The sequence below is a fragment of the Anabas testudineus genome, chromosome 7 (genome assembly GCF_900324465.2).
Source record: "Anabas testudineus chromosome 7, fAnaTes1.2, whole genome shotgun sequence".
Classification (NCBI taxonomy): domain Eukaryota; kingdom Metazoa; phylum Chordata; class Actinopteri; order Anabantiformes; family Anabantidae; genus Anabas; species Anabas testudineus.
The window spans coordinates 19,708,542-19,721,068 of NC_046616.1; the positions used below are offsets into that span (position 1 = coordinate 19,708,542).

Below are 12,527 nucleotides of genomic sequence, written 5' to 3' on the forward strand. Positions count from 1 at the left end.
TCATCTATGATCATATATGTGAGATGATCTATGAAACATACATCCCTCCTATCAATCAGGACAGAATGATCACACAAAAACATCTTTATACATGAGAGAGTGGAAATGAAGGAGGGGGAAATACTCTACTGGACTCAGCCTGTCCCTCCCAGTGGTCTACCACACCATCACAGCCCACATATACTGTATGCTAATAAAGGCCTCGTGTGATTCTTCAATACCTGAAGCCCTGTCTTCCAAACAAGAAGACACTGCAACTGTGACTGTCTGCAGACAAACCTGTGAACTTTAAAACTGACGAAGGAGCAACTCTGCCACAGAAAAGCTCCAAGAATCAGATAAAGTCATAAAGGGAAATGACCTGTCAAAGTTGCCTCGCCTCATCCCTCAACAGCCTGCTGGTATTTGAACTCTGTGTTTTGTTTTGTTTTTTTAAGACATGCTGGATGGTGGATGACATGTTAGGGTTTGGATTATTGAGACGGGCAAAACCAGGGGCGAGCATGTCACTTGTGTGCTATATTCGGTGAGACAGCAGGAGACTCGCAGAGAGACAGTATGGGCTGATCTGGCTTGACAAGTTGCTCTCCAACTATGTCTGCTCTTCCGGACCAACTCAGCCTGACATACACAGATGAGCGTTCACTAGCACACTGACACCCGGCCCGGCCAGCGGTGAGCGCATGTGCAGAGGAGACAGACGATGAGATGATGTAGAGTGACATCTCATAGGAAATCAGTGAACACAAACAGGGGAGTGTTTAACAGTGACACGTCTTCTGTTTGTGGACCGAATCAGGAGCCAAAGGATGAAATAGGATTTAGAAAGCATCATAAAAAAAGGGTGAGGAATCACACACACAATTTGAAATAAATAGTAAGGTCATTCAACAACAATAAAATAAGCTGTTGTTTAGTGCCATTGTACACTGAACAAAATTTGACATTTAATCACAAAAAGTCACATAAGGAAAAGTGTCTTTGAGGTTCTGCGGATGCTAGTTTATCTAATTTAAAGACCAATTCAGTATTATTTTATTCATTAGTCATTAACTTCAGACAGTTTCAGACCTCACCATGCATGTCCTCTTTTTACCACTAGAGGGCAGAACTTTGTAGCTATGCTCTGTGTGTAGAGCGACAGAAAAAGTTCATTAATCTCAATCTGACCCCATGTTGAATTCTTCAGTATGGAGCCTGAATTCTCCCTTGTTGGAAAAAGTAGAACCCGAGGGTGGTTCAAAAGTGTAAACCTGTCCTGCATGAAGGCCAGGTGAGCTGAAGCATGCATATGACAGTGGGATCAGTGGGCAGGCTTTACAGACTGGCCAGGACATTATACAACAGACAGCGGGCCACAATAATCCATTATGCTCTAGGGGCAGAGAGGCAGAATGCGCTTTGTGTCCGGATGTATGATTGCATGTGTGTAGGAGAGAGACCGAAAGAGAGAGGCTCAACAACTCAGCGTAACCATTATCCACACCAACCCTTCTCTCCCATTTCCTCACATCAGGGGAGCTTAGCAAGTCAGGATTACAACCAATTACAGGCCTCCCCTGGAGAGAGCGGAGACGAGGCTTGAGGATCCTCTGTTTATTAGTCTGTTTGAATGGCCAGGTGGGAGATGGTCATTTAGCATTTAATCAACTACAAGGCCGAAGGATCAAAAGTGATCAATTCCTGACATTAAATACATGAAACAGGTTCATTACTCACTGGGTACACGCACAGTGACAGTCTATTACCTCTACATGATCAAGGAAAGTGTCTTGTGTCATGCAGCTATCATCAAAACTATGAGCTAAGAAGAAACTTACCAGAATTTCCTTGACCTTCCAATACGGAAAGGAGAGCACGGCATTTTGCAGGGTTGTTGTGTTACAGCTCTGCTGCTGGAAATTTGAGGTTTTGACTTCAGCTGGGAAACTTTGTTTGTTTTTTGATTTTTTTAATTCTAACTCTTCTTGAGATGAATAAAGAAGAAACCTGCTAATTTACATAAACACAAGTAAATGAACTAAATACATTTTGTGTTGCCGACATCACCCTTTGCTGTCCTCTTCTCTTCCTGTGATGTCACTTCATCTTTCTTCCTGTTTGTCGTTCCCACAATCCTTTCACCCCTTTTGCTCTTTTCGTATCGTTCCTCACATTCTCCTCTTCATCTGTGTTTTGCTCATGTCTCTCGTCCTCTTCTTTACCAGGAGGTGCTGTCTGTTGCAGAAGTAGATTGACAGCCACACTGCAGTCTCTGCAAATAAGTCCAGCCACTGCTGAGTAATCTGGGCCTAGCCGCTAAAAGAGATCCTCCTGTATCTGTATTCCAGTGGGAATGAGTGATGATACTGCGGCGAGGCACCGTTCGACCTGCTGCAGTCAGAGAGAGGGGGCTGAGGGACAGACACTCGTGCCACTACACCTAAAGCTTTCATAAACGGAGTGGTGAATCTGCAGTGGCAGGAGGTGTGCAGCTCCAGCTCCCTGTTTGTCTTCACGTGCCACACACAGCAGTACCTCAGCCTTGCCAGCACTGCAGAGATGGCAGGAGGGACTGGGTATTTGTTAGCCCACTGCTGCCCATCTGCTCTGCCTCTCACTGGCTCATTCATCTTACTTCTACTCTACTCACTGGGCTGATTCATGCACACATGTAAAAACCTACAAGTCCTGTCTGAGTCAGTGATTTTGAAAACCAAAGTCACTCCAGGTAGTTAAAACTTTATGACCAGCAGCACAGTGGAACACAAAAAGATGTTTTATCATAAATTACCTGATTTATTAAAATAACTAAAAACCAATGAAAAACTCACCATTTGCTTCTGGCCTTGGCAAATGTCTTGTCCACCCTGAAAGAGAGCACATGAAAGGCAGCTGTTAGAAATGAGTAATTAGATATATGAGCTCAGCATAAGAAGACCTTAAAAGTCAGAACACTTCAGCACCAGGTGGTTTACAGTACAACTGAATCGTACACTCACTAATAGCTTCCAACTCTGCCTGCATGCTCCCAAGTTTACTTAGAACATGAGTGTGGAAAGTGCAGAGGGACAGTGGTCTGTCCTTCCCGCTTACAAGAAGTCCACTGAACTGAGGGAGGTCATGCAGTGGGTTGGGTTACCCTGAAATAACTCCTGCCATCTGTTGAAGTAGCATTTCCAAGGATGAAAGGATGATTACTAGGCTGGTGTTCACTGAGACAAAATGAATCTTGTCCTGGTGTGAATCAAAAGCATGAGGCTCATCGCTCACACAATCAAGAGGAAATTATCATCTGTCCTCAAGTCCCTCTGGATAAACAGATTGGAGTGGTGATCAGAGGAAACAATAACCAGGGGACACAGCATTGTCAGCTTCTCACTTGAGAATGCAGAGTCCTGTTTCCGCCAATAGATGGCGCTGCGTGTGCAGGAGAAATAGCAGCCTCGTGTCTGACAGGCGACAAAGAGGTCTCTCTGCTTATCAAGCGGAAAGTCATACATAGTGATATTTAAGTCTGTAGGCAGGATTTTGACAGCCTCACTCACAAAAGCACCAAGCACTCCTCTGGTCTGGACATATATCACATCACTGTCATAAACACACACCGCGACTCGGACGCAGCACTTTACCTCAGTATACAGGCGACAAAGTGGGTATTTGACACTGATAACGGTTGTCCAGTGGATGACTCATTGTGATGTCTGGTGGTGGTGACACAGCAGGAGGGGAATGTTTAGTATGTCTGTCAGCTCCTGCAGCTGCCTCCAGTGCTGTTTATTGATCCCTCAGAACTTTGTGGGACAATACACCAGTCAACAGAAAGCAGCAGAAATAAATACATAGTACAAACAGTACCTAAGCTATCAGACCGATTTCACTTATTTCTGTTTCCTCATACTTTCGACTGTGTCACCCATGACTGCATTCATCCTTCATGCCACATTTGAGTCCCCAGCAGCTGTCCACCCTGTGTCTCACTGTAGCGCCTACAGAGCTCAGACCTCCTACTCATCCTTCTTGATTAGCTTGCATGACACAGCAACACCCGAAGGATCGACCAGTTAAATGTGGAGGAGAGGGGTTCTTGCTGTATGGGTAAAAACACATGCTACATGTGCAAATCAAACAGTAGTCCAGCGCATTAGTGAGCTATTATTAAACACTTAACACTAACCACCACAACTGAGAATGACGAGGTCATTAGCTTAATACATCCTGAGGGGAACATGACTGTCTGGATCCATTCGGGAAATAATCCAATAGATGCTGAGGTATATCATTAAAAGTCGAAAACGTCAATCTGCTGGTGGTGCTAATGGAGATCAACGGGTAACCAAAGTCAATATGTCCTCCAGGTATCATGAACATCTGCAGACATTTTCTTGACAATCAATCTATCAGTTGAAGTGTTTCAGTCTGAACCAAACCACGCTTGAACCACGTCATGCATAGAGTCATGCCTCTAGCATAACTAAAACATCATTTAGTCAAGTCAAGTCACAAGTCACAGAAGGAGTTTCTGTTTTCATGCATGAAAAAAAGAAGCCTCAAAGTTTCACTTATTATGAGGTAACTCAAGGACCAAAAGTAAGATGTTTGTACTTCTTCTTTTGATGTAACGAATTCCCAGTGAGATAAATGAAAGCCCAAAGCTTCCTCCTTCTGAGAAAACAGTGTTAGAGAGAGGAAACAGGCCCTGGGGGCTTCTGTTTGTTCTCTGCACTGTGGAGTCACGAATCAGCAGACTTTTGTTGTTACAGTAAGTTGTCGCCTGATTCCCCTCAGCGAAGAAGATCGCTCATCATTTTCAACCCTAGGACGCCGTGTCACATATAATGACAGTGGGATGGATTTGGCGGTGTTGTTCTATCTCAAATCTAGCACCAGTGTTTTCTCGGAGCTTGACCGACTTGTATATGCAGATAAATCAGTGCTGGGGCTTAGGTAGAATGCATACGGGTCCTTGGGGGAGAGCCAAAATACTTTTAGGGCTGTCGGCTCTGTTCTTGCAAAGCCGAGTGCGAGGAGGGGAAAGCTGTTTTCATATGTGCTGCATCCCTAAGAATAACATTTTCTAAACCTCATCCTGTGCTGCCCACCCATTCTCAGGTTTCATGGAATTCCCTTAAAATGAAATCAACCAGGGCGTGTGGAGATTATTGGATAATAGGTCCAAACTGAAACACCGAAAGCATTACGGGAAATTTGCAATACAGCCTACTGTTTATCGCAGAACATGATACCCAAGAGCTGAGACGTCCTATCAACATACAGGACTTAACACACACAAGGGGCACGTTTGTCACCAAAAAATCAAGATTATGAAGAGAACAGTATCTTCATGGTAAGCTGCTAAAACACGACTACACACATACAAACACTGAACTTGTCTGCTATTTTGCTATAAGCTAAAGAAGAACTATGTAAGCTGGAAGCTCATGACAGAAAATAGGCTGTTTTCAGATGGGGGGGCAGGAAAACTGAAAGTAGAAGCTGCAGGAAAAGCGGCTTAACATTCTGTGAGCACTTCACGTGTGTCTGCTGGGGTTCAGTAAATGCTGTTTTAAATGTTTATGTCGAATAACAGTCACAATATTATTCTTCTATCAAAAGAATTTATAAATGAGAGGGAACTCATCCCCGAGAGGCAGAAGAAATGTGGACTGAGCAGGGCAGAGCCCAGATAAAGAAGAAGCAGAAGAGCTGACAAGAGTGAAATGTGAACATCTCTCAGCTTTATCAGCAAAACAAAGAATATTCTGTCCCACTCTGGGAGAACAACGCTCGGACAGGCTATAACAAAGATGCCTGAGCTGATGCATTTGTGGGCCATGAATCATATTTGCACATTCAAATATCACAGTGAAAACGGTGTGTGTGTCTAGTCCAGGTTTTGTTACAGAGCAAAGTGAAATAATGCTTTGTTTCCAAATAGCCAAATAGTTTTTTTATACTTCCTGTAAACTAAGTATCAACCGTGACCTGGTTGCCATGGAAACAAATATCAGCAAGGCATAAAATGGCCCAAGGTGGGTCTCAAGGATCCAAGGCCACAACCGTGTCAGCAGAAGCTGCAATGCTTAACAATTCCTTCAACTTAATCTGACTTTAAGAAGCTTGTAATTTTCTTCTTCCTTAAACTTTTAAACAGTTTTTTTTTTTTTTCACCTCTGAAATGAACCGAGGCCTGTGGTATATAGCAAGTACTCCTGACAAGTAGGTCACCAGAAATAAGGCTTAAAGCAAACAAGTTAGTTGTTCAGCCACCAAAGTGCTGCAGTAATATGTTCCTGCAGAGCTAATGCTTCGTCTGAAATATGAGAAATGCTCTAAATTTAACATACAATACATATGAATTGATAAATGATCTTAAAATGTCTGGACTAAAAACCTGTAGATTGTTTACAGCAGCCTTTACCAGCAGAAACACCAAAGAATTTAAATATGCTGGATAATAAGGTTAGTATTCATTATGAAGCCACTGCTTTTAGTCTACATATCATACACACGTTTTAAACAAGAGCTTTATTATTAACTAGTATTCTGAAAATAGTTGTAAGAACATTTTCCAAGTGAACCCAGCTTGCACAGAAAGTATTCCTCTTCCCTACAGTCACAATAAATTCTGGAGGAGTCACAGTCAGTGCTACACCCAGTTCATCCAGCACAAGCTGAGAACATGCTGATTTCAGTCCTTTGTCACCGTGCAGTCTGAGCTAAGGACTCTGCAACCAAAACAGAGGTGAAAAGGTCACATAGCTTGTGTTGCACCCAAGAAAAAATACACCTTTACACACCTACACCCCGCTGTAAACTAGGAGAATTGAACTTTCCAGCAAGGTGAAACTATACTTTGAACACTAATGGCACATGCTGCTGCGTTGTAGATATAATGTTATAATGTGGAGCATCTTTGTTTGGCATGTTAGGTCTAAAATTAGGTAGTTGGTACTGAACAAGAAAACAAAAGCAAAAGCTCAGGCTGCTATTCTGGGGATGTCAAACATTTGGTCATAAACCAATGCACTGGACTAACTTAAAAAATGTTAAGGAACAAAAAAGAACCTATGGATGCTGGACTATTTAATGAAAAAGGGGTTGAACACTGACATCTAAAACTTAGCTTACGATATTTTACTAAAAACGATATCAACCTGCCTGTGCAGCTAGAGTAAAATACAGGCAACAGCAGAATTACTACTTTGATTAACATACAAGTCTGTGCAAAATATGACAATCCATCAAAATGTTACTGAGATACAGTATTTCAGTTGTGACCATAGTGGTGCACTGACCAACAGACCAGCACTTGTTAATAAGACAATAATACAGTATGTGAGTCTATTTAGTGTTTTCTGAATAGGGTCTTTCTACCATTAACACCTATTCCTATATCAGACTCATGTCTACTATTCATGGTGATTTCGAATGTCACGATAGGAACTGGATACTGTCAAAAATAGATTCACAGAAAAACACAATTGAGCAACTCTGAATGACGTCTTTGGAATTAGCGCTCAGGCCAGTAATAAGTAACACTGTCAAACAATACTGCACATGACTAGATCGAGAGTGTATACCTTCTGGACATCTGGCCCCAGCGTGGGCTGAATGAGCCCATTGACAGAGAAATGAGGGTAATGTGGCTGAATGTCCTCATTTAGCAGCAGTACAGTAGGATACAGTGTATATGAAAACACACTCACACACACACACAGAGCAGCACCACAGCTATCCTAACTGCTGGGAGGATCTGTGATAGCCGTCACGTCCAGCAAGAAAACACATGGCATGTTTTCATTGCTGTTGTTGTTATGTCGTGGATACACGCTTCCTAGAAAATATTTATTTTCTGGGTAGCTCCTACTTTCATTGAGACGTAATATTACTGTATATATATATATGTATCAACCCCAAATAGACTAATGTCAGTTTTAACAAAGTATTCACAATATTACACAAACCAACATTAAGTTAAATTACAGTATATTACTAATATCCAAATAAAATACCTCATGGTGCCCTAGGAAAATATATTTTTCTCTCTTGTTGCTGTTATTTTCTGCCCCATTTGCTGAGTAGTTACTGTGTTGTGAACCGTGACATTGCCGTCAAACTACCTGACACCACTCCAGCAACACACCTGTTTGCAGCAGGCCGAGGTGGACTTGTATAAGCTGCAAGACTATAATAAATAAAAGCCCTTGTGTTTTATTCTTCAATTATGAAATATAAGATGTTCAGCACCCGTAGCCCCACGTGAATTAGATAATTAAACGGAGCCCGCCCAGTGCCTTCTCTGCCTGTTACTCTCTGTAGATGGTTTGCCATTGTGAATATGAATGTGAATGTCAAAGTAAATATGCAAGGTGGACTGACTGAGTAGGCAATGGAGAGCCCTTGGGTTGGCCTAGATCTCCTGTTTGTTTTGCCACTGCCCTTGAAAAAGCACTTGAATGGCCTCCTGTTTCTAAGTAGCCCTGCATTTGCGGTCTAATCATTTTTTTGTCATGCTAACATTTGCTTTTGTTAAACACAGAAAAAAAACCCTTTGTCTTCCTTTTGTCTGTGGTACGTTATTCAATCAACCAAAATCAAAAAGAGACAAAAGCTCTCCTTAAAAAAAAAAAAAAGACAATAACCCTGGGTGTAAAAAAAAAAAGCTTCCATTCTTAGAAATGACAGCAAGACCTGTTTATAGTCTTGGAGAGAGAAACATATTCCCACAGCTGATCCATGTCTCTACCACCTTTTCTGTGGTCTTGTTTACGTGAAGAAATCTGATTTTCAAATCAGCTGACCAGATGCTCAGATTTCAAAACAATGCAGGTCTTTCCACTGGGTTGGTTTTGAACAGGATTGGCATGCATTCCTCCAATCTTTCTATGGGACACTGCAACATCAACATGCAGTATCTTTGTTCAGGTTGCCTGAAGGTCTTGCCACTGAGGTTACTGGATGAACATTCAGTTCATCTAAGATACAGGTCACAGCTGTGTTTATGAATAGTTAATGAACTGTGAGCTGGTTGATAGATAAACAGAAAAACATACAGTAGCTACAATATGTTTTATGGCACATACGGTGGGTCTGAAAGGACCGTTTTCTTAAAAATAGAAGAGACCAATGGAAATGAAAGCTCAATGTTCCTTAAACACATTTGTGTAAGGAATATACCTTCTATCAAATTACAGCATCCGGCATTACCAGTAAAAGCAGTCTGCCAGAAATAGTGAAAGGAAGAAACAGCTCTAACCTTCCCAAAGTGAAACAATAAACTAACGCAGAATACCTCAAATTAAGTGGCAGTTTCATTAATATTTGACGTGAAGTCATTGAGCTTGCTGTGCCAAAAAAGATCTGATAAACAGAGAAGGCAGTGAGTGCCAGTGAATGGGATGCTGAGGGCTAAGTGTATTAAAGATCAGCTGCCGCTGATGTGAGCAATCGGACTGACCTATCAAAATGCCAAATGCAATCACATTTCAGAGGTGCTGCTAAACAGAAATCCTTCCAGCAAGTTGTTCGCTGTGATGCCTTCAGAGCCCAAGAACTGCTCCACCACCAAATAAACAATGGACAATGAATGAATGAATGAATACAGTATAGTGGACCATTCAATACAATTAGAAATCCTCATGTCAAAAAGTTCCACTAAAACTTTGCTTTGCTTTTCATTTTCTTTCTCTATCACTTCTTAGGGTGTTACCATCAAAAGAACAATTTAATTTGGTTCCAATAACAGAGACATTACACATCGGTGTCCTGTCTCAACTTGCGTGTGCACAAAGTGCTAAAGTTGTCGCACAGCTCAGTCTAGTCATAACTAATATCTCCACTAGCTACTGGTATATCTTCAGACATTTATGAGGCTACCTTACAGCACTTATCCTTGATTAAAGGCAGTCAAGCGTGCAGTTGCCCCGGTGCACCTGTTCACCTTTTGACCACTGCTCCTGGGCTACAGAAATACAGTGTGGGCATTGGTGACTAGTATAAACAGGGGAGGTAGAGGAATGAACTGTGCAGCACCTATTTTTCTACTGCTTCAACCAAACAGTAAATGAATGGTACATCTGCGGAAAACATGAACACACAGACTGCACGTGAATACATAATTTACATATATGAAACACAGCAAACACACATAAACAAACCATGCAGTGGCATCTTTGTGTGTGTGTGTTTCTATACTGTATATAGTAACATGTGTGCAGCTTGCTACAGTGTCCATAACCCTTCACATCCATCACACCATCCTCTTTGTCAGACCCTATGTATCCTGAATCTCTTACTTACTTACTCTGATTATGTTGTTACCTCATCTTGTTTATGCTTCGGATACTTCGTCACGGCCCTTAATGATTCATCATCCATCAGCAGAATGAAGGTTCAATTTATAATAGAAATCCACAATGATGTCAGCTTAGACGTGTAAGACAAAAGCTGCTTTGATAGACATAATATCATTCCAGTGCAAACGGCACAATCATGCTGGCAGGGATACAGACACAGAACCTGCAGTGTCATCAAACAGGCAAACAGACACAACAACACATACTGACAATCATACAAATAGAAGCTGTGGAGAGCTTTAGCAGTTTTCCAGATTATTAGGATATTCATTCTTACCCTCCATAGGCTCCAAAAGTGAAACTCCTCTTTCTCTGCGGCATGCCTGCTAATGGACAGCAGTGAGTCAGTCAACTCAGCGCTGAATGGAGCCAGCACTTGTGTCACTTACGCTGACTGAGCATGTGTGTGTGTGTGTGTGTGTGTTTCTACGCTTTGCCTGCTGTATAACTTCCACTCCCACCAGCTGTGGCTAACGTGTTCAGCCTCTTCCTTATTCGCACGCCTCCTTCACAAACAGGCGGAGAAACAGCGGAGAGGATGAAGGAAGAAGAGGGAGGAAAGGGGGAGGGCTCCGGAGTGAGGGCTGCTGACCATGCCAGTCTCCCAGGGAACCAGGATTGTGGTGGCAGCCTTTGTCACACACACAGGCTGCATTCTCGCTCTCATGCATCAACTTCACAGAGAACAAACTGGCAGGTGTTTTCGCCACAATTGTAACAGCACTAACAGTCACAAGTCCGCTCTTGATACTTCATCATCACAGAAAATGGTTAAAGGCAAAACACAGAGCCGTGTGAGAGTTGGATTACATCAAGTTCTTGCAACACTAGTTCTGCACGGGAAACACAGCTGGTCAAACAAGCTTTAGACGTCAGACAGTTCATCATTCTTCACTAATGTCCTAATCACCAAGCCTTGCCCTACAACTCGACTCATTCACAGTGCAGGTGAGGAAACAAGTTTCCAAGCTGTTTGTTCACCTTTCTCCTGACTGTTTCTTTTGTAAGCCCATCCCCTCAGGTATGCACACTAAAGGAGGTTTAACATAGAGCAGAGTTATCTTGCATTATTAGCCGCACTGATTGAACTAAGTAAATATTTGGCCGTAGTGACTTTAATTCAGCAGGCTGTTGAGTCTGATAAACTGGCAGCAGTTGCAGCAAGGCATTAATGGAGTAATGGGTTATTGAATCATGGAGTATTGCGCTCTCGAGGAGCAGCCAGCTATCTGATAGACATTCACTTCCAAAGCGTTTGCACTGACCTGATCTGTTTTCATGGTCAGCGCTGGCCAGGACAGAGCCACCCTTGTGAGATGGGAAAGGCAAAAGTTCGTAGCTGACGTGAATAAATACAGATTCGCCAACCCAGGTCTCCAAGGGCCAATGAAGTATTCATTAAATTAACTGCAAAGCAGACACAGTAAGTGAGTAGGCACTTAATTAATCAATGAGCCTCCCAAACAATCCATTACATCATCCCTTACTTCTGAAAATGAAATCTCCTAAAAATATTTCAACACAGTCACAGTCATTGGCTGACTTTGCTGGTAATGGACCTCATTTTGACTCTTGGCCATGACGTGTTTATGTGACTGGACAGATTTTTAGCTGATAGAGACTTTATTGATTGTAGTGATACTGGTATGATAGACTTTTTTTTATGATTTCTAGTCTTGGTAGGGCTCTATGGCACTGTCACATTTTAAATGCCAAAACTGTCTCTTACCCAAATATGAATATAAATCCTTGGTCATGTCATCTGTTTAATTACTTTTAATTAGCTGAAATCAAAGAGCCACTTCTTTAATCTCAACGATCTCAACAAATGCCATTGTATTGATTCATTGCATCAGTCTAGGTTCTACCTGCACCTTCTGTCCTGTCTGCTTTCCCGACAATTCAATTAACTAAAGCAGCTGTGGTGTGTGTGAGGCATTCAAATGGGTGAGCCCAGACAAGAATACTTTAATTACATCACCTCAACGCCCAGCCCTCTGAGCAGCTTTCCTCCTCTGTCTTAAAGGAAGTGAATGGGCAGGAAGACTCTCAAGAGGACAAAAGAAACAGAGATCCCTCCCTGATATCCTTGTCACCAGCGCTGAAGAAACCACTGATACTGCAACACCACAAAAACACCGACCCAGACAGAAAACCAAACATATCCCACAGATGACAATATGAGCTTTT

General features: G+C 42.2%; 1 protein-coding gene across 8 annotated transcripts in view; it reads right to left on the reverse strand.

Annotated features, from left to right (window-relative positions):
- Window positions 1-10,787, reverse strand: part of rap1gap (RAP1 GTPase activating protein) — a 33,558-nt gene extending 22,771 nt beyond the window's left edge. For 7 of the 8 annotated variants that reach the window (XM_026367181.1, XM_026367179.1, XM_026367186.1 and 4 more), the window contains exons 1-2: window positions 10,615-10,783; window positions 2,814-2,849 (exon numbers count right to left, since the gene is read on the reverse strand). In XM_026367181.1, coding sequence (XP_026222966.1) covers window positions 2,814-2,849; window positions 10,615-10,658 — 80 coding nt within the window. In that variant the 5' untranslated portion in view covers window positions 10,659-10,783. Of the gene's footprint in view, window positions 1-2,813; window positions 2,850-10,614 lie in introns of all 8 variants that reach the window. The other variant, XM_026367188.1, reaches the window with a different exon arrangement.
- Between the last annotated feature and the right edge of the window lie 1,740 nt (window positions 10,788-12,527).